Consider the following 22,628-nt stretch of genomic DNA (forward strand, 5'->3'; position numbering starts at 1 on the left):
TAATAATCTGAACAATAAAGATTTAATTATTAAGTAAATAAATAAATAAATAAATAAATAATAATTTCTGATTTCCCCCTCTCTTCAGCCCCTGGTAACACCCTCTACTTTCTGTCTCTATAAATTCGACTACTCTAGGTACCTTATATAAGTACAATCATACAGTATTTTTGTGAATGGCTTATTTCTCTTAAAATGTCTTCAAGGATCATCCCTGTTTTAGCATATATCAAAATTTCCTTCTTTTTTATTCTAAATAACATTCTGTGGTATGTTTATCTATTCATCAATCAATGGACACTTGGTTTGCTTCCACCTTTAGTCTGTTGTGAATAATGCTACTATAAACATGAGTGTACAAATATCTCTTCAAGATCCTGCTTTCAATTCTTTGAGTATATACAGTCAAACCTCATTTCCTGAACGTCTCCCATCTTGAACAATTTGGTTCTCGACCAAGTCATTCACAGAAAAAATGTCTCAGTTGTCTAATCAAACTTTGGTTTTCTACCTGACAACCTTTCATGATGATACCACAGCATTACAAAGAGCGTCCTCAGGCAACAAAGGAGAAAATGCTTTTGTTACTGGAGCAATCTTGATTAGCACAATTTTCAAGCATAAAGGAGCCATAAAGAGCACTAATGTTGCTAAGGGTGTGGAAGAAACAAGAATCATAGGCAATTGAAGAGGTAGAAAAACTGTTGTTGATTTTGATAAACAGAAAGCAGTTAGCCAGTGACAGCCATTTTGGAGGCAGTGATATATGAATAAGCAAAGATGCTGCATACTGACCTGAAAGACATCCCTGGAAGGAATGCTAAAAGTGATTCGTTTAAGGCTGGTAGGGGGTGGTTCAATAAATTTAAGAAAAGAAGTGTCTACTTATAGATTAATCAGTACCTTAGACATGTAATGAATATAAGAAAGGTTAAAATGGAGAATCATTTGGGGGTTAGGAAAAGATTAATTCAATTTACATTATTTTTAATGGGGAAAAATGATTCGGTTTTCAAACAAATTGCTTCTTGAACAGCCTTCTGGAGCCAATTAAATTCTAGAACTGAGGTTCTTCTGTACTCAGAAGTGGAATTGTTAGATCATATGGTAATCCTATTTTTAGTTTTTTGAGAAACCACCATACTGTTTTCCATAGTGGCTATAACATTTTACATTCCTAACAACAATGCACACGGATTCAATTTTTCCACATTCTTGACAACACTTGTGTTTGTTGTTTTTTGGTGTTGTTTTTATAATAGCCATCCTAATGGGTATGAAGTTGTGTCTCATTGTGGTTTTGATTTGCACTTCCCTCATGATTAATGATGTTGAGTATCTTACTGGCCATTTGTATATTTTCTTTGGAGGAATGTCTATTCAAGTCCTTTGCCCATTTTTATATTGGGTTGTTTGTTTTAGTCATTGTTGAGTTGTAGGAGTTTTATTTTTCTTCTAGATATTAATCCCTTATTAGATATACGATTTACAAATATTTCTTCCCATTCTGTGGACTGCCTTTTTACTCTGTTGGTAGTGTCTTTTGATACACAAAACTTTTTAATTTTGAAGAAGTCTAATTTGTCTATTTTTTCTTTTAAAAACTATGCCTTTGGTGTCATATTTAAGAAATCACTGCCAACTCCATGAAGTTTTTTCTCTATTTTCTTCTGAACAGCTTTAGCTCCTTATAGTTTTAGCTCTTATATCTTGAGTTAATTTTTGTATATTAACTCAAGAGTCCAACTTCATTCCTTTGCATGTAGATATCCAGTTTTCCCAGAACCAGTTAATTTTTGTATATTAACTCAAGAGTCCAACTTCATTCCTTTGCATGTAGATATCCAGTTTTCCCAGAACCATTTGTTGAAAACACTACCTTTTCCCATAAGTGGTCTTAGTACCCTTGTCAAAAATCATTTGACCATATATGTGAAGGTTTGTTTTGGAGCTGTCTATTCTACTCCATTAGGCTTTATAACTGTCTTTAAAACAAGACTACACTGTTTTGATTACAAGAGTTTTATTGTAAGTTTTGAAATCAGGAAGTATCAGTCCTTCTACATTGTTCTTCATTTTCAAGGTTATTTTGGTTTTTTTGGGGTCCCTTAACATTCCATATGAATTTTAAGATGTATTATTCTATTTCAGAAAAATAATCGTTGGCATTTTAATGGGGATTGTGCTGAATCTGCATATCAGTTTAGGTAATATTGCTATATTAATAATATTAAGTCTTCCACCCCATGAACATGAGATGTTTTTTCTTTTATTTATGTCTTCTTTAATTTCAGTGATATTTTGTAGTTGTCAGGGTAAAGTATTTCACCTCCATAGTTAATTCTTTTTTAAAATTTATCTTTATTGTTGAAAGTATTACAGATGTCCCTTCCCCCCTCATTGACCCCTTCACCCTGCTCCCACCCCCTCCCCAAGCCTTAACTGCACTATTGTCTGTGTTCATGCATTATGCATACGCTATATAATAAAAGGCTAATATGCAAATTGTCCCCTCAACCGGTAATTCGACCAGGAGTTCAACTGGGAGTTCGACCAGGGGGCAGGGCTGGCCAGCAGACCTCCCGTGCCCCCCCCCCCCCCAGGCCTCACTTTCTCATCGAACTCCCAGTTGAACTCCTGATCAGGGCGGGCTAGTCAGATACACCCGTGCATGAATTCATGCACTGGGCCTCTAGTATGCATATAAGTTCTTTGGTTAATTTCTCCCCCCCACCCCTTCTGAAATATGTCAGTCTGTTGCATGCTTCATTGTCTTTAAATCTATTTTGTTTAGTTTATTGTGTTCATTAGATTCCACATGTAAGTGAGGTCATGTGATACTTGTCTTTCTCTGACTGGCTTATTTTACTTAGTATAATACTTTCCAGATCCCTCCATGCTGTCTCAAAGGTAAGAGATCCTTCTTTTTTACAGCTGCATAGTATTCCATTGGGTAAATATATCACAGCATTTTCATCTATTTATCTACTGATGGGCACTTGGGTTGTTTCCAGATCATAGATATTGTAAATAATGCTGCTATGAATTTAAGGGTTCATATTTTTTTTCTGATTGGTGTTTCAGGCTTCTTAGGATATATTCCTAGAAGTGGGATCACTGGGTCAAATGGCAGTTCCATTTTTAATTTTTTTAGGAAATTCCACACTGTTTTTCATAGTGGTTTTACCAGTCTGCATTCCCACCAACAATGTACTAGGGTTCCTTTTTTTTTCATATCCTCACCAGCACTTGTTATTTATTGATTCATTGATGGTAGCCATTCTGGCAGGTGTTAGGTGGTACTTCATTGTCATATTAATTTGCATCTCTCTGATAATTAGTGGCGTTGAGTATTTTTTCATATGTCTCTTGGCCTTCTGTATGTTCTCTTTGTAGAAGTGTCTATTCAGTTCCTCTACCCATATTTTAATTGGGTTGTTTGTCTTCCTTTTGTTGAGTTGTATGAGTACTTATATTTTGGAAATTAACCCTTTATCAGATATATCATTGGAAAATATGTTCTCCCATGCTTGGGTTCTCTTTGCATTTTGAGGATGGTTTCTTTTGCTGTGCAGAAGATTTTTAGTTTGATGTAGTCCCATTTGTTTATTTTTAACTTTGTTTCTCTTATCTTAGGTGATGCATTGGTGAAAATTCTCCTCTGTGAGATGTCTGGTATTTTGCTGCCTATGTTTTCTTCTAGGATTTTTATGGTTTCATGATTTACATTTATGTCTTTATCCACTTTGAGTTTATTCTTGTATATGGTGTAAGTTGGTGGTCTAGTTTCATTGTTTTTTGTTTTTTTTGCATGTACTTGACTAATCTTCCCAACACTATTTATTTAAGAGACTGTCTTTACTCCATTGTCAAATATTAATTGAGCATAATGGCTTGGGTTGATTTCTGGTTTCTATGTTCTCTTCCATTGATCTATATGCCTGTTTTTGTGCCAGTACCAGGCTGTTTTCAGTACAGTGTCTTTGTAGTATAATTGATATCTAGTACTGTGATCACTCCAATTTTGTTAATCTTTCTCAAGATTTCTGTGGCTATTTGGGGTCTTCTTTGGTTCCACATGAATTTCTGGAGTATTGGTTCTGTGAAATATGCCATTAGTGTTTTAATAGGGGTTGCATTTAATCTATAGATTGCTTTAGATAATATGGACATTTTAATGATGTAAATTCTACAAATCCATGAAAATGACATATAGCTCCACTTGTTTATATATTTTTCTACCTCATTTTTCATTGTCCTCTAGTGTCTGAGTACAGGTCTTTTACCTCCTTGGTTAGTTTATTCCTAAGTATCTTAATTTTTTTATTGCAATGGTAAATGGGATTTTTTAAAGTTTTTTTTTCTGAGACATTATGGTGTAGAAAAATGCCATATATTTCTGGGTATTTTGTATCCTGCTGAATTTATTTATGAAATCTAGTCATTTTTTGGTGGAGTCTTTAGGGTTTTCTATTTACAATATTATGTCATCTGTGAATAATTACAGTTTTACTTCTTCCTTTCCAATTTGTTTGCCTTTTATGTTTTCTTCTTGTCTGATCACTGAAGCTAAGACTTCCAGTACTATGTTGAATAAGAGTGGTGAAAGTGGACATCTCTGTCATGTTCTTGTTCTTGTTCTTGTTCTTGTTCGTGTTCTTGTGGGGAATGCTTTTAGTTTTTGCCCATTGAATATGATGTTGGCTGTATGTTTTTATTATGTTGAAGTATGATTCCTCCATTCCCACTTTGCTGAGAGTTTTTATCAAAAATGGGTCATGGATTTTGTCTAATGCTTTTTCTGCATCTATTTATATGAGCATGTGATTTTTGTCTTTCAATTTGTTTATGTGATATATCACATTTATTGATTTGAAAATATTGTAACAACCTAGCATCCCTGGAATAAATCCCACTTGGTCATAGTGTAGGATCTTTTTAATATATTGCTGGATCTGATTTTCTAATATTTTATTAAAGATTTTAGCATCTATGTTCATTAGGGATATTGGTCTATAATTCTCTGTTTTTGTACTGTCTTTATTTGGTTTTGGAATTATGGTAATTCTGGCCATGTTGAAAGAGCTTGGAAGTGTTTCCTTCCTCTTGGAGTTTTTGGAATACTTTGAGAGAATAGGTGTGAGTTCTTTTGTGAGTATTTGGTAAAACACCCCTGTGAAGCCACCCAGACCACAACTTTTGTTTGCTGTGAGTTTTTTGATTACTGGTTCAATTTTATCGGTTGTTTTTGGCCTATTCAGGTGTTCTGATTCTTTCTGATTGAGTTTTGGAAGATTTTATTTTCTAGGATTTTTGTCTGTTTCATCCAGGTTGTTCAGCTTGTTGGCGTATATTGTTCATAATATTTTTTTACAATCCAATGTATTTCTGTAGTGTCAGTTGTTACTTCACCTCTTTTGATTCTATTTGTTTGGGTCCTCTCTCTTTGTCTCTTGATGAGTCTGGCTACAGGTTCATCAATCTTGTTTATCTTTTCAAAGGACCAATTCTTGGTTTTATTGATCTTTTGTATCATTTTTTAAATCTCTATGTCATTTATTTCCTCTGTGATGGTTATTATTTCCTTCTTTCTACCTACTCTGGGCTTTTCTTGTTGTTCTCTTTCTAATTTTTGTTGCTGTTGTAGTGTTAGATAATTTATTAAAGCTTTTTCTTATTTCTTGACATAGGCCTATAATGCTTCCCTCTCAGGATTGCTTTTGCTGTGTCCCATAGATTTTGTTTTTTTGCATGATCATTTTCATTTGTATCCAGGAAGTTTTTTATTTCTTTCTTTAGTTCATTGGTAACTCATTAATTGTTTAATAACATACTATTTAGCCTCCATGTGTTTGAATGTTTTTGAGTTTTTTTATTGTGATTGATTTCTGAGTCATTCCTTTGTGATTTGAGAAGATGCTTGATATAATTTCAATCCTCTTGAACTTATAAAGACTTATTTTGTGTCTTAACATGTGGCTTGCCCTAACTGGTTTGGCTCAGTAGATAGAGTGTCAGCCTGTGTACTGAAAGGTCCTGGGTTTGATTCTGGTCAAGGGCATGTACCTTGGCTGTGGGCACATCCCCAGTAGGAGGTGTGCAGGAGGCAGCTGATCAATGTTTCTCTCTCATCGATGTTTCTAACTCTCTATCCCTCTCCCTTCCTCTCTGTAAAAAAATCAATAAAATATATTTTTAAAAAACACCAAAAAACAAAAAACATGTGGCTTATCTTTGAGAGTGTTCCATGTACACTTGAGAAGAATGTATATTCTGCAGCTTTGGGGTGGAATGTTATGTAAATGTCCATTAGATCCATCTGATCTAGTGTACTATTTAAGGTCTCTATTTCCTTGTTAATTTTTTTCTGGAAGGTCTATCCAGTGATGTCACTGGGTGTTAAAGTCCCCTACTATGATTGTATTCCTGTCAATCTCTCCCTAAAATTTCTTCAAGAGCTTTTTAAAATATATTTAGGTTCTCCTATATTGGGTGCATATGTGTTTACCAGGTTATATCCTCTTGCTGTATCGATCCCTTTAGTATTATCTAGTTGCCTTTTTGTCTCTTTGTTATGTCCTTTGCTTTTAAGTCTACTTTATCACATATAAGTATTACTACCCTTGCTTTATTTTTTCATTTTCCTTTGTATGGAAATTTTTTTCCATACCTTCACTTTCAGTCTGCGTGAATCTTTTGTTCTGAGTTGGGAGACAACAGATATATGGCATGTTTTCTTATCCATTCAGCTACTATATGTTTTTTTTTTATTTTAAATATATTTTATTGATTTTTTACAGAGAGGAAGGGAGAGGGATAGAGAGTTAGAAACATCGATCAGCTGTCTCCTGAACACCCCCTACTGGGGATGTGCCTGCAATCAAGGTACATGCCCTTGCCCAGAATCGAACCTGGCACCCTTCAGTCCACAGGGCGACGCTCTATCTACTGAGCCAAACTGGTTAGGGCTACTATATGTCTTTTGATTGGAGCATTTAATCAATTTATATTTTTATTGATAGGTACTTATTTACTAGCATTTTTTTCTTTATACCTATGTTCGTCACTCTTAATTTCTTCTTCTTTAAGCACACCCTTTCACATTTCCTGAAATGCTGGTTTGTTAATAATGTACTCCTTTAGCCTTTTTGTGTCTTGGAAGCTTTTTATTTCCTCTTCAATTTTAAATGATAGCTTTGCTGGATAGAGAAGTCTTGGCTTCAGGTCCTTGTTTTTCATTACTTTGAATACTTCATATCAATCCTTTCTGGCATGAATTCTTTCTGCTGAGAAATCAGCTGACATTCTAATGGGTACTCCCTTGTAGGTAACTATCTGTCTCTTTCTTACTGCCTTTAATATTCTTTAATGTTTGCTCTTTTGATTGTGTCTTGGAGTGGGTCTCTTTAGATTCATCTTGAATGGAACTCCCTGTGCTTCCTGAGCTTGTGTGACTTTTTTCTTCACCAGGTTAGGGAAGTTGTCTCTCATTATTTGTTTAAACAAGTTCTCTATTCCTTGTTCACTTTCTTCTCCTTATGGCATGTGGACTTTGTTACGTTTCATATTGTCCCAAAGTTCCCTTAAACTATTCTCCTGCTTTTTAATTCTTTTTTCTCTTTGCTGCTCTAATTGCATGTTTTTTTCTACCTTGTCTTCCAAGTCACTGATTCAATCTCCTGCCTCATTTAATCTACTTTTGATTTCTTCCAGTGTATTCTTGATGTCAGATATGTTATTCTTCATTTCCGACTGATTCTTATTTATGGTTTTTATTTCTTGTTTCATGCTGTTATAATTCCCACTAAGTTTCTTGAAATTGTCACTAAATTCTTTGAGCACCCTTATAACCATTACTTTGAACTCTATATCTGATAAATTGTTTGCCTCTATTTCATTTAGCTCTTTCTAGAGTTTACTCCTTTTCTTTCACTTGGGGGTTGTTTCTTGGCCCCCCATTTTTACTATCCCTTTGTATTTGTTTCTATGTATCAGATCAAATAGCTATCCCAGTCTTTGTGGGGTGGCTTATGTTGTAAGTGTTTTGTGGGACCCAGTGGTGCAGTCTCTTAGATATTGTGAGCTGGTTGCTCTACAGATGTCCCTTGTGTGAGTTACTTGGGCTCTCCTATTCTAATAGGGTCATGAATGTCATTGTCCCATTCATTGGAGGAGTCTCCTCTCAGCCTGGCTGACTGTGAGGCTCATCCCCAACCACGTCGTGCAAGCTGTTGAGCAGGTGTAGTCTCCAAGTGTTTTCTGTCCTTCTTTAATATAAGTCTCTTCTCAGTTGGACCTCACTTGGTAATTCTGGGTGAATGTTCCCCAATTTAGTTGTATTTCCAGTCTGGCCCTGGCAGGAGGTGCAAGAAAGGTCTGCCTATTTGGCCACCATCTTCTCTCTCTATAGTTAATTCTTAAATATTTTATTCTTTTCAATGTTATCATAATTGATAGTGTATAGAAATGAAACTGAGTTTTATGTGTTGATTTTATATTCTGCAACTTTGCTGAATTCATTTATTAGTTCTAACGGTGTGTGTGTGTGTGTGTGTGTGTGTGTGTGTAATCTTTAGGGTTTTCTACATAATAGTATGTCATTTGCAAACAGACATATTTTACTTCTTTCTTTCCAATTTGGGTGCCTTTTATTTCTTGATTAATGTTACTACATTCTACCCTAGAAATTATGAGGATTTTTAATGAGAATAGGGAGGTAAGTACTGGTTGGATCTGGGAAATATTTTTCAGGTAGAGCAAATGAAATTGTTTGGCTTGAATGCTGGCTGTGAGAGAATGAGAGAAGTTAAAGATGACTTCTTGGTTTATAAACTGAGTAATGGGTAAATAATTGTGGTGACATTTGATTGTATTGTTTTGATGGAGGAAGGTATGCTTGAGGGGGGAAGAGATAAGCTCTGTATTGGACATATTAAATTTGGCCATATGTAGGTAATGTAGACATAGATAAAAGAATACAGTCAGAAAACAGACTTTTGGGGAAAGCTCATTTGTAGAAAAGGTGTGGAAGAAGACGCATCAGAAAAGGAGGCAAAGAAGAAGCAATCCATGGGGTAGTAAAAGAACCAGAATGAGAGAAATAAGGAGTAAAACTTTTAAGAAAGTGGCATTGATTCATTGTATAACCACTAGGGCAGCGGTTCTCAACCTGTGGGTCGCGACCCCTTTGGAGTCGAACGACCCTTTCACAGGGGTCGCCTAAGACAATCGGAAAACACATATATAATTACATATTGTTTTTGTGATTAATCGCTATGCTTTAATTATGTTCAATTTGTAACAATGAAATTGGGGGTCACCACAACATGGGGAACTGTATTAAAGGGTCGCGGCATTAGGAAGGTTGAGAACCACTGCACTAGGGGAAGGAAGATGAAGATGAAGAAAGAAAGAACCTTTGACATGAGCAATGAAGCAGTCTTTGGTAGCCTTCCATGAAGCATTTTTCAGCAGATTGGGTAAGGTGTTTGCCTGAGGGCAAGTAAGTTGATAAAGCAAGTGGGTGATGGGAAGTGCTCTAAACAGATCTAAAGTGCTGTATACTTAAGGCTAAAATATTGATGTTACTGTTGTCATGGAAACTAAAACCAGTTAGGAGAACTAAAAGCCATTTAAAACCACTGACTCCAGTCCATCACATCCCCTTGATCTGTTGTAAAAGATGCTGATAAAAATAGTCCTTAGAGAGTCAGAGCTCATCTAGGTTTCTTCTTTTAGATGTAGTTCCTAACCGGAAATCTTTCTCCTTTTTGAGAAGGAAGCCAGCGCCAACACCCATACCTAGTTTCTATGAAGGACAGATGGCCCACAGACTGAAAGTTCCTTATTCTCTTGCTATTGGCTAACACTGTTCATAAAGTATAACTCACAGTTTCACTTTTCTTTTAAATGAGCAAGCTGAATTACTTGGAGGAGGAAAGCAGGAGAGACAGAAGAGACGAACGCTAAGTCACTTGAAAGAAAGAAACCTCAGGTGAGCATTTTTACCTTTGTTTTGTTCATTGTTAAGACTTATACCTTGCTTGTCACTTTAGACATAGTCAGAAGAATTATTTTTGAAAAATAAGTTACTTTTGTTTGACTATAAAATTGTTTCTTACCATATACGTAGTTTAGACAATATTAAGAAAGTACAAAAAAGTGTAAGGAAGCAAATTCCACAGATGAAATAGCCTCCATTGATGTGTGTGTGTGTGTGTGTGTGTGTGTGTGTGTGTGTGTGTGTGTGGTGTATTAATTTTACATTCTTTTTCTTTTGTGTGCTTCTGTGTATAACTTTAGTTTGGTTTTCGTAGTTGTGTTCAGATGGTATAGATATATTTATATTTATTTTTTCACATGGCCATAAATTCTTGACAGTCACAATTTAAGATTGCTGGACAATATTACATTAAAAGGATTTATTGTACTTTACTGTACCTTCATTTTGGGCTATATGGCATCTTTCCTATTTTTCATAAATGGGTCATTTTATTATGTAAGATGTATTTTTCCATTCAGGGTCTTATTTTTGGAGGGAGGGGGGAGGAGGTTGAATTTGAGATTGTAGATTTCATTGCTATTACTCAGAGGCACAATGACAGGGAAAGTGAATGTGAGAGCATATGTTTATAACCTGTTTATTACCCCTTTGGGGTCTCAATCAGTGGTTTTCTACTCTAGCTGCACATCCTACTCTAGCTGATCCTGAGGAGATTAGAAAATTACCCCTAGAAAAGGGGAAATTTAACTTTTGAAGGTAAGGCAGTCATCTTATAGTAGTTTCTTACTTTTCTTTTTTCCTAAATGTTCCCAAGTTGTTCTAATGGCCAACACAATAACAACTGACCTAAGTAATTTGAAATATTTTCCTATCTCTGACACATACCTGGGAGTAATACAAAATCAAGGGAAAGAAAGGTACAATTTCAGGCAAGCCATCTAAATCTCCCTTTTAACACTGTATTAATAATGCAAGAGTACTTTGCGGGAAATATAAGACTTCTAGAAATTTCTGTCATTCACCTCAGTCACATAAACTGTAGAGATGAGAATCTTCTTGAGAGTTTCAATTTACTAATGTTTTAAAGAAATTGATTTGCTTCCAAGATATAGTGGTTAAAAGTTAGAGACATTGAGACTCCAGAATGTTCTAAATGTATCCAAATTTAGCCTAGGATCTGTTAATATTCTGCCTCCCTACCCACCTGGCATCCTAAGGTGTACCCCTATCATCTAAGTAGCTCCTGATCTGGAAGAAAGCTGCTATACTTTTGCAATGTGACTCCATTGGTGTGTGTCAGGATCATCTTGGACATTTAAAAAAATCTCGTGTGTATTCATTCCAGGCTCAGGAACTTCTGCTTCTTTAGTTTATCTTGCACACCAGACATCTGAGGTGTGCTAGTTCCCCAAGACTAAGCCTGGAAGACGAAAGTCTAACAGGGGCTCAGCTAGTGCAATTATCCAATGAGCGCTGGATAAATGCAGTGTCCAAGCTGGATAACGCAGAGAAAGGCAAGCATTTGCCTGGGTTATTCAGCTTTGCTATAAAGCCTTATCAGAGCCCCGTGAGAAAACGCAGCACTGTCTCTGTGATATTACCCACTGCCTTCTTTGTATTGTAGTTACTTTCATCAGGGTCTCATCCTTTTACCAGACAAAGAATGCCCAAGGCTGGAGTTCTTGCAGAAAACCCAGTACATGGCTCCCTTAAGAATAAATGGGAAAGTGTAAATAAATTAATTCATGAATAAATGTGGACTTTAGTTAACAGCATATGTTTATCTCTGCTGAACCTATTAATCTCTTTATATTAATTGACCCATGGAGAAAATAGTATCATCTTTGACAATATTTACAGGAAAACTTCTCCTATTGGAATGATAACTTGGTGAGAGTATGGGTTCACCCTTTTGACAAAGGAAGTAATGTAGTCTGAGCAGTTGGAGCCAAAGAATCCCAAAGTTGGAAGGGTCTTTAGGAAAAGCCAGGGCCAGGCACGGAAGCTTTTTGTGTCTTCAGTGTTTTAAGGAGAAGTTTCAAAGAAGAGAGGAAGCAGGTCTGAGGAAGAATAGAAGGAAGACAGGAGAGGGGGAGGACAGGGGAGGGGAACACAGGCTAGGGAGGGACAGGAAGAGGAAAAGGGTGGAGAGAAGGAGAGGAAGGGAGGAGGGAGGAGAAAAGCCTATTTGTTTCTGGAAGTTTAAAGATTACTTACGCTGGGAGAATTGAAAAGGACCCAGTCCACGGCTATTGTACATTATAATGTACTGTACATTATAAAAAGGATTTTTATAATGAGAAAAAAATATGTGTCATGTAAGTGTCATCCTGTGAAACTATAGAGATGCCTTTTGCCTCATTTGCACCTCTAGTACAGAAAGCACAATTGTCTACAGAGTACTTGGAGGCATCATAGATTCCTTAAGGTAAGTTGATTTCTTTTTATTTTGAGTTTACCTTAACAATAACTTTGGGGGGGGGGACAAACAAAAAAAACAACAACAAAAAACAATAACTTTGTTTCCTTATAAATTCTCTGCGATGTTTGAAGGAGGCTTTCCTTGTTAGCAGAAGAGTAAGTAGTCAGATATTCATTTTGGAGAGGTCACTCTGGCCACCACGTAGAAAATGAGTAGAAGCTGGGCGTGACAGACTGTGTTCTCTGTCGTCCAGGGGTGAGACCACACCCGGACTAGGAAAGCCCTAAGCTGGCCCCTGCGACAGAAGGACCTCACGGAGACAGGTGGATAGTGATGCCAGGTCTGCCTCGCAGGAGATACTGGGCAGCAGGATGGTCTGGGGGAGGAGAAAGCTGGCAGTTTGCTTTGTTCCTTGCCCTCTCCTCTATAGTTTCAGATGCCCACTGATCCCAGGCTACTGGCAGCTGCCTGGGGGCTTTTCCCAGGCAATTAATTCTCTGTTTTTCAAGTTTTCCAGACATATGGAAACATTCTCTCCTTAGCTGCTTGTTTCTTACTATCTTTACATGTATTTTATACCCAGAATTCTAAAAAGTTCTTAGGCATTTCTTTCCTGGACAACATAGGGTTGCAACAGGAATGATAATGTATTGGATGTACATGATGTGCCAGGCTTGGTGCAGCTATGTAGGAGGCTTTCACCTGTGTTGCCTCCTCTGGGTCTCTCAGTAACAACAAGAGGATGAGTACTTGCTAATGCTCACACTGTTAGCAAGAGCCAGGATTTGGACCCTGTTGGGTTTTCGTGATATCACAATACCTCTATATCATTCTAGGAAACATATGATGTTTAACAAGCTACCTTTGTAAATAATTCTTTTGCTCTAATAAATGAATTTAATGCCTAGGTAGGAGGGAAGGGAAAGAGAGGAGGTTTTCATTTGAATTAGTGGGCTTTTGGGAGCCCCTGAGTCATGTCATTTAGTCACTTTGATTGGGGGGGGGGATTTCCTTTTGCTGACACAATCCCTAGGAATTATTGGAAGGAGTTTGGCCTCTGAGATAATACCTGCTGATCTACTACCTTTCTTCTTCTGTCTTTGAAATTAGGAGACTTGGGAATCAAGATTCAAATGCAAATGATTCTGCAGCCTTACTTAGATCAGAAATTGGGTTAGTAATAGATACCTCTAATCTTCCTTAATAAGGTAAGTTGCACTAATAAAGTGCACTAGAAAAATGACAAAAATTGGTTGAGATAGTTTTATAACATTAAATTCATAATCAGCATTATAGGCTCATACGTCCTATTAACAAAGAAGAGCTGAGGAAAGTTATGACAGTCAGAGAGAAGACAGCACAATCAAAATAATGCTTAAAAAATGAAGTCATATCTTCAAGGAGCTCTCCTTATATGGTAAATGTTTTCTTTTTGAATGTTTTGTTTTTGAATATGCATTTGTTTATTGTGGTGGCTGAGTGTTAATTGTTAGGATGAACATGGGAGTAAGGTAGCTTTTGGGAAATATTAGAGAATGAAACAAGGGGATTTAGCAAAGACAGAGGTGGGAAGGGATGTCAGAGGCAGTGCCATTTATCTCCCTCATGGAGGCAGAGAGAGCCTTCATGTGCTCAGATGCCAACCTTCAGCTCCTGCTATGTCCCTGGGGATAAGTTGTTCTCTGGGAGCATTTGTCCCCTCAAAATAACATAAAAAGAACCAAATTGTGTAAAAACTCCAATTTTAGGGGCTAATTATTCCCTATTATGTGTATAATCTGTTGGCATCTTTTTGCACAGGGAAATTCTCAAGTAAGGGACGTCAGAGGAGAATGTGCAAATAACCAAACAAGCAAGCAGAGAGGGAAATTTTGTCAGAGAAGGATAGAAAAAAGACAACTATTGCTAAACCATCAGTCCAACACTGATGCTTAAAGGATCTGGCAGTTTGGCCACACCAGAACTTTCTAAATTGTTACTTTTTACACATGCAGCTCTTTGACCTAATGGCAGCTCTGACAATACACATCTTCTGGAGTGCCTCTCCTTCCATCTGTCCATGTCTGTTTGTGATGGTGGATGTCATTTTACCACATGTTCTGTGGTCTAAGCAAAGTTCTCCTTTGAGTGGAAGAAGGTCATAGCTGATGTGCGCTGTATGTCCAGTCCTACCCCCAAACTGGGCAATATTTCAAGAAGGCCTAGCAGCCTTCAGCAGAGTCCAGGCACAAAGGCTCAGGTGGCTCCCATGGGTTCTCAGGAGTCAGGGACGGTGCTAGAAAAAGAGGGAGGCAGATGCAAGTTGAAGGGCGCCTATGGAAGGGCAGCTGGGAGAAATCACTGAAAAGTTGACAACTACAATGATTTCAAGAAAATGTTCTAGTTAGAAAACAATATCATAGGGCATATCTTGTCTTTAGAACTAAAATAGGAAATCAGGTTAATGAAATTCAGAAGTTATTGTAGGGAGTTCTGAACTTTCACTGAGCATTTTGGAATTTAGTCAGGAGGCAGGCCACAGACACCAACAAATCACCAACATCCCTCTTCCCGCTGGCTCCATCCTGGTGAATTCCTGAGAAATCTGAGGAGAGATGGTGAAGGAGTGTGTGTGTGAGGGGAGGGGGCGCGGTGTTGGAAAGTTTGCTTATAAAAGAAGCCAATTAGGTTAGGCCATTACAAGGGAGACACTGCTCAGTGCACTGGGTCTCCCACAGGGATTCTCTGCCTGTTGTGACAATTGCTTGTGAACACCTTCCCACCCTGGCTGCAAGATCTCATGCAGGCCTTCCCCCATGGAAAACAGACAGCTTCCAAAGACTGTCTCTTAGGGGCTTCAGGTTACTTTAGGATCCCGTGGTAACACCGTGGGCAACACGGCACATTTTCTGTCTGCTAAGCTCCAGGGCAAGTCAGACACTATTTGTTTGGGTACTGGGAGGACAGGGCTTTATGAGCTTTACAACATCCAAATGTGGAGTCCTAACCAGAGGACAAATATTAGCCAGTAAAACTCTGCAGAGACCCAAGAGGGGAAATGGCAGTCATCCTGCAGGGTGAATAATCAGGCCCCAGGGGTCTGGCTAAGAAGTCTCTCTGGGCCCCAGAATTGTTGAAGAGAAGCTCTGCAGGACAGAGAAAGTGGACTAAAGAATTCCCTTCTCAGGAAACTTCCAGAGCCATAACTATTAAACACCTACTGGCTTTTAGCAGTTCTCCAAATATCCCTTTTACTAATGGGCCCAAGGTGTTGATTTTACAGTTATGAGACCTGGGGAAACAAATGATATTGGGAAGGCAAAGGGGCGTTAGCTTGGTGATGCACTTCGGGGCATTTTGAGGAACTTTAAGGGAGATAGCATGGAAGACAATTGGAGCAGCAGAATGATCCAAGCTGCTGACTCCATAGAAATGGAGAACTGTGTGGTTCACTGTCCTGCCCCCATTAATTCTGGAAGCCTGGACACTAGCTCGGTTCCTTACTCAAAAGATGTTGTGATCTCAGTTCTTTTTGTCTACATTTCTATTTTGATCTCCAAGAACTACATTCACTTTATCCTTTTGCAACAATTCTTAAAGCATGAGACTGTTCCCAGGAGGCCAGAAAGGTCAACAAAGCTTTATGTTTCTACCATGACATTTGGTGCCTATTTCAACTAAGGACTGAGCTAGCAGTCTTGGATTTCAAGAACTAGACACTCAATGATACTTCCCTGTTTGGGGGAGGGAGGCATATTAGTTCAGCAATCTGGGGCCTCTGGGATTTTGAGGTACAAACATGTAGAATCTTCCAATCCAGAGGGTTGTATCTTCTCTGCACAACTTCAGGGAGCTAAGTCTGGAAGCCTTTACAAAGAAATGAGAGCTGCAGTTTGGAAGAAAACTTGGGGCATTTTGAATTTGAAGCATTTATGAAACATGCAATGGAACTGTTTCTTGCAATCCAGAGGTGGGGAGGAAGAGCTGAGGGAGCCTGATTAATTTAGGGGCCTTGATGGTAACTGAAGCCAGAGAAGTTGATGAGTTTTTGCAAGGGCATGAGAACAGAGAAGGAAAGAGGATCAAGGACAGAACCTTGGAAAACATCAACAATTAGGGGACAGGCAAAGAGAACAGCAGCCTGGAAGGAAAGACTGGCCAAACAATAAGAGATGATTCAAGAACGCAATGTCCAGGAGACCAAGAGAAAGTCTGATTTAAGGGGGGAGTAGTTAGTGGGGATAAAAGTATCAAAGAACTTAGCAATAAGAAGGTTAGCATTGCTTAGACAGTGGGGGGAGGGACTGTGGAAGCCCAGGGACAGGAAACTGATAAAGTTGCAGTAGTTGATAAAGTGACCACAGTGAGAGGAGAGGTCACTCTCACGCCCTGCAAAGGGTTTCTTGCTGGAGGAAAAGTTTGAGTCAGCCAGGGAAGATGCAGTCTTCTTTTCTCTGGAGACACCGTGATTCTTACTCTCAGCCCATCTCCTCCAAGTGCCTTCATTTTCTTCTTCTGTTCATTTCTCCTCCTGTCTCTTCAAACTCCACACTCCTGAATCACACTAGAGTAGAATGTGCTCTGTACTTGAAGCCCAGCATACCTAGTTTGACTTCCCACCCACTCACTTTCTAGCTGTATAACCATTACTCTAAGGGTTGGCTTCTTCACCTTGAAAAGGAGGCTGGTAAGGATAGTCCCTTAGGATTATTTTGAGTTGTAAATGAAAGAATGTATTCACTATGCAAAGCAGGTGGTCAATCAAATGCTACTTTCCTCTAACTTCGAGACCTATTCAAATTTCTTTATTTCCTTGTCCTTTTATGCCTAACGTCCTAAATCACTGGACACACTGTTGTCATTTCTATCTCATCTTCCTCTTCTTAATGCCCAGCAATAGCTGCCCTGCCCCATCCCCACCACCACAGAGACCCTGAATTATACATAAGTAGGCTAAGGTCATTTGTTACTGCTCAGCAGCTGATTCTCCTCTCTTTTCTCATCTGATCTTCATGTCTTGCCTTTGGACCTCCGCTCCTTCCCTGACTTCCGTGGCCCTGAGGACTTACGGTTTTCCATTTCCTGACTGCTCAGCCCACTATCAGTTCATCTTCACCTGACTGTGGACCCCCCACTGGAGCCCCACCATGGTCCTCAGCTACCTCTGTCTATAATTGCCCAAGAACTCACCCATCCTGGTTACTTGAGTTAATATACAAAAGATCTTCACAGAGTGCCTACCACAGAGTAAATGCAGTACAGGTTGGCTATAGCTCCTTGTTAAATACACAAGCATTTGTGGCTTGAGGTGGAAGTGAAGGTGGGGGTGGAGGTGGAGGTGGGCTGATAGAGGAAGCATGCTTTCCCAGAGTCCTTAGGCAGGTTTGGCCAAAGCTGGGGGACTTGCAGTAAGGGATAGTAGGGGTGGCTGATGAGGTCAGACAGACAAGGACCCTGATGTCAATTTTACTAGAAGAATTTTCCTTGTGGGAGTTCAAAGGCCCAGAAACAGTGGCCAAACAGAGGACTCAGAACATCACCTAGTAGCAATCAGGGAAGCTGCTGGCATGGCAGGTCTACCAGTTCTCCTTCCAATGAGGTGCTTCTGCCCTTTACGTAGGGACTGCTCTGCACAAAATGCCACCACTAATATGCCTTGTAAAGATGATGCACGCTGCACCAACCTTGATTCTCCAGAACATTATCTGTTCTTTAGCAGTTTACCACAATGTCACGGCAGCTGGTTGACTAATTGCACATTGCTTGCTGCTCTTCTAGGTATGTCCATGTTAGTGTGTCTGCCTCAGTCTTGAGGTTCAGAGTGCAGATCACAAGCCCAGATCTGAGAACTGAAGGTGAGCACATCTGTGGGTTCTCAGTCCCAGTCAGTGCTGACGGTGAGGGAGGACTCTGCGACAAGTTCTCCTGTCAATGCATCAAAAATATATTTTTTTCTAAGTAAAAAGGAAAATAACATCTGTGAGGTTCAGGACAGTTGCAGCTTTGCGATGATCATGAAAACAGTCAGCATCAATGCAAGCTATTCACCCTCCTCAGATTTCAACTGGCCCAGCAGCACATTTGGATTTATCCTTAGCTGAAGTATGGCACCTCCATCTGCTGCTGATTCTCACTGTTTCTTCTTTGTTGTTTTATTACCAGTAGAGCTGCAGGAGACAAAGCCTTCATTCTTTCTTTGTCCCGAGACCACTGTCAGTACAGAAAGGTATGCACACTCTCTCTTCTCTCTCTAAGGCAATAGAAATTATGCTCTTGATTTATTTCCAAATATCCCTTGAATTTACCTGTTCATATATTTCTCAGCTTTCTATCACATACTTAATTGGTCTGGCTGGTTTTTACAGCCACATCTAGCAGGTGATTTTTTTCTTTCTTCTTCCTTTCTTTCTTTCTTTCTTCCTTTCTTTCTTCCTTCCTTCCTTCCTTCCTTCCTTCCTTCCTTCCTTCCTTCCTTCCTTCCTTCCTTCCTTTCTTTCTTTCTTTCTTTCTTTCTTTCTTTCTTTCTTTCTTTCTTTCTTTCTTTCTTTCTTTCTTCTTTCTTTTTAAATACAATCTAGTGAAAGGTTGCAGTGTAGTGTAGTCAAATATATTTTGTGTTGGCAGGAAGGAACCATCACAATGTTTCAGCGGTTTCTCAAGAGGAAGTGTTGAACTAAATGGAAGTTTGGTTGAGTTAGCCCTGCTTTTAGCCTGTGCTGTTAGCTAAAGAAAGCTTCTAGGAAGGGTGTTTGTATAGTTTCCTTTTTTAGCTTCACATGGGTTAAGAGGCTTTTGTATTCAAAGCAGACTCTGTAGTTATTTTCTCCCTGCAACCTTGGCAGTTTGGCAGTTATCCACCACTTCTACTTTCCGGCAGCCCCTGAGGGAGCCCAGAACCAATCCTCACCTCAGGCAGAGGAAATGAGGCAACTCTGGGACTCAGCGTAACCCTTGGGTATGATCTGATCTGATCTTGTGCATTGACTCTAAAATTGGGCATCGCTCTTGTGCCTGAGGTTTGGTCTCTACCTCATTCAGGGAAATGGACCCCTGTTTTAGCATCTGCGGTCTGAGTGTCTGTGTCCAAGGCTTTGCCCAACATTTGGGCTCTTCAAGACTCAGGACCAGCCTGCACTGGCCAGGCCTCCTCTCAGGTCTAAAGTCCTCTCTTTGCATTGTGGCTCGGCAGTAAAGGGTCTGGCTGCTTGCACACTGACCTACCCATGAATTCTTCCTTCCTCCCCAGTTGTTCAAGGAATCCCTAGAGTCTGTTTTTGATCCCCCACACCCCTCAACTCCCTAGTGGACAACCTGTTACCATCTTTTTTGATGACCCTGTCTGTGGGTCATGCCTGCTGGATCCCATGCTCTGCCTATGATAAGGGACTTTCCCCCAGCTTCTGTAGCTGACAGCATCCCTAAAGGTTTGCCACACCCCAGGCTGCCTTCTCATTACAATACACAAGCCCTGTTGGTCTTGAGATGGGAGAAGTGGTGGTCTTCATGGTCAAAAAGTTTAAGGACTTGATTGCTTTCAAGTCTATTTGTACTAATTCAGACTTTTCCTTGGCCTCTTAGTTTTCTTTAGGATTCTGTCCCAATCCAGGTTCTATGGTCAGGCTCTTTAGATTAAAGAGGTTCTATATGGCCATAGGGACAGGTCTCCATCCTTTTCAAAAAAGCCCTTTTGTAATAGAGCACTTCCATGAAAATTTATCTGGCTGGTCACATACCAGTCTCAACTCCCTTGCCTTGTCTCCTATCCCCTAAGCTCTGTGTGTTAACCCTGACTCTAGTGCTATGCCCATCCAGAGCTGTCACATAATTGTGACATCTAATCCAGATCCATGTTTGCCTCACAGACTTGGTTTGTGCCTGCTGCCTGTATAAACTCTAGCATTGCAACACTGTCCTTTCTGATTTGGGGTTTAATCCTTCTTTCCTGGTCCTGCCAACCAATAGAAACTTCAGTTCTCTATGAAATTGGTTAAAACACTATCTCCAAGCTTCTGATTTTGTTGTATTCCCTTTCTCAAGTCAGGCTTCCAGACTTCCAGTCTCTTCATGGCTATCTCCCTGAACTGTATCAGCAGCCTTGTTCTGTCTCATGAGCTCTAGAATATGTGCTTCTTATTCAGCTAATGTCCTCACCATTCTTCTTATAACCCAAGTAGAAACCTCAGATTCGCTGTTGAAACAGATCAAAAGGAGAGAGCCACCATCAGTGCAATCAGCATTAAGGCCCTTGGTCGTTTCAGAAATAGGATATGACCCTCAGCTCTGTACATGAGAAATTTCATGTTGTCAGTCTACTCCTAAGCCTCAAGAAATCAATTTACAGAAACCAAACTCATATGGAACAAATTTTTAACGCAAAATTCTGATTTGTGTATTTATAATGGGGGATTCTACTTTCCCTTTATTGGAACTTTCTAGTTCACAATCCATAGTTCACTCTTCCAGAGAGGCCTAAGAAGATGGGTTATCAGAAAATTCCTGGTAGGCAGAGACTCAGAGTAAAGGAGTGGAGTGATTTTTGAGAGATTTTCATCATAAATATGTCAGAATAATCTAAGAGTAATCAGTATTTTTGTAGAGTATGCTTTTCTAGCAAACACCAAGAGAAATCTGCTTTTTTAAAAAATATATTTTTATTGATTTCAGAGAGGAAGGAAGAGGGAGAGAGAGATAGAAACATCAATGATGAGAGGGAATCATTGATTGGCTGCCTCCTGCATGCCCCCTACTGGGGATCGAGCCCACAACCCTTGACCGAAATCGAACCTGGGAACCTCCAGTCTGCAGGCCGATGCTCTATCTGGTGAGCCAAACTGGCTAGGGCGAGAAATCTACATTTTATACCCTATATGAATGTGAGAATTGAGGTCATCAACTCATTCTCGTGGTCAGTGGAATGACAGATGTTGTAGCTAGATCATTTACTATTCAGGAGAGTGAAGCAGCTATGGAACACTTACCAGTGCCATGCACTCTGTGAAGTGCTCTTGCACTCTCTCTTTCTCATTTAGTCTTTACAACAACTCTATGAAATAGATGTTATATATCACTGTTGTGGTTGAATTATGTCCCCCCAAAAGTTAAGTCCAAGTCCTAAACCCAGGTAATTGTGATTGTGACCTTATTGAGAAACTAGAGGCCCGGTGCACAAATTCATACATGGGTGGGGTCCAGCCTGCCTGCCCCAATCGGGGCCGATCGGGCCAGACCGGCCGGCGGGGAGGGGATGCATGAGGTTGGCTGGCTGGCCCCACCCCCTGGTTGAACTCCCAGTCGAGGGGACAATTTGCATATTAGCCTTTTATTATAGAGGATAGGATCTTGGCAGATTTAATTAATAAAGATGAGATCATACTAAACTAAGATGAACTCTACCCCAATGACTGGCATTCTTTTAAGAAGAGGACAAGACCCAGAGACACAAAATACATAATGGGAAGATAATGGGAAGACATAAGAAAAACATTATGTGACAGAGTCAAGAGATTAAAATGATGCATCTATAAGCCAAGGAATGACAAAGATTTCTGGTAACACCAGAAGCTAGAAGAAGCAAAAAAGGATTCCTCCCTAGAGACTTAGAAGGAAGCATGGCCTTGCTGACACTTTGATTTCAGACTTCTAGCCTCCAGAACTGTGAGAGAATAAATTTCTGTTGTTTTAAGCCACCCAATTTGTGGTACTTTGATAAGGCAGCCCTAGGAAACTAATACAATCTCCATTTTATAAATGAAGTAATGGATGCTCAAAAATTCTAATTTAGTCTAAAGTGCTTAGAGCTTCCTGACTCCAAACATTTGAACACTTGCTTGTTGATTTGGCCCATTGGGGAGTGGTGGGTGGGCAGGTAGAGGTTTTTCTTTCTTGTCTATCAAAACTATCTTCCAGATATATTTTATAATAACACTAGAGGCCCGGTGCACAAAAATTTGTGCACTCGGGGGGGAAGGGGGGGTCCCTCAGGCCGGCCTGTGCCCTCTCGCAGTCTGGGACCCCTCGGGAGATAACGACCTGCTGACTTAGGCCTGCTCCTGGGTGGCAGAGGGCAGGCCCAATCCCTAGGTGCAGCCCCTGGTCAGGCTCAGAGCAGGGCTGATTGGGGAGTTGGGGCGCCGCCCCCTGTCATGCACAGAGCAGGGCAGATTGGGAGGTTGCGATGCCACCCTCAGTCACCCTCAGGGTAGGGCTGATTGGGGGGTGGGGCAC

General features: G+C 39.7%; 1 protein-coding gene across 5 annotated transcripts in view; it reads left to right on the forward strand.

Annotated features, from left to right (window-relative positions):
* Positions 1-9,936: 9,936 nt before the first annotated feature.
* CYSLTR2 (cysteinyl leukotriene receptor 2) overlaps positions 9,937-22,628 on the forward strand; it is an 18,018-nt gene continuing 5,326 nt past the window's right edge. Inside the window, exons 1-3 of one of the 5 annotated variants that reach the window (XR_002827515.1) lie at positions 9,937-9,994; positions 12,378-12,431; positions 13,536-13,633. Coding sequence is in view for 2 of the 5 variants with exons in the window: in XM_023748503.1 (XP_023604271.1) it covers positions 13,808-13,842; positions 18,183-18,259; positions 18,567-18,630 (176 nt within the window). In the remaining 3 variants the exon portion in view is untranslated. Of the gene's footprint in view, positions 9,995-12,347; positions 12,432-13,535; positions 13,634-13,723; positions 13,843-18,182; positions 18,260-18,566; positions 18,631-22,628 lie in introns of those variants that run through there. The other 4 variants (XM_023748503.1, XM_023748508.1, XM_023748509.1 and 1 more) reach the window with 4 other exon arrangements.

Source organism: Myotis lucifugus, unplaced genomic scaffold (assembly GCF_000147115.1).
Source record: "Myotis lucifugus unplaced genomic scaffold, Myoluc2.0 scaffold_7, whole genome shotgun sequence".
Classification (NCBI taxonomy): Eukaryota; Metazoa; Chordata; class Mammalia; order Chiroptera; family Vespertilionidae; genus Myotis; species Myotis lucifugus.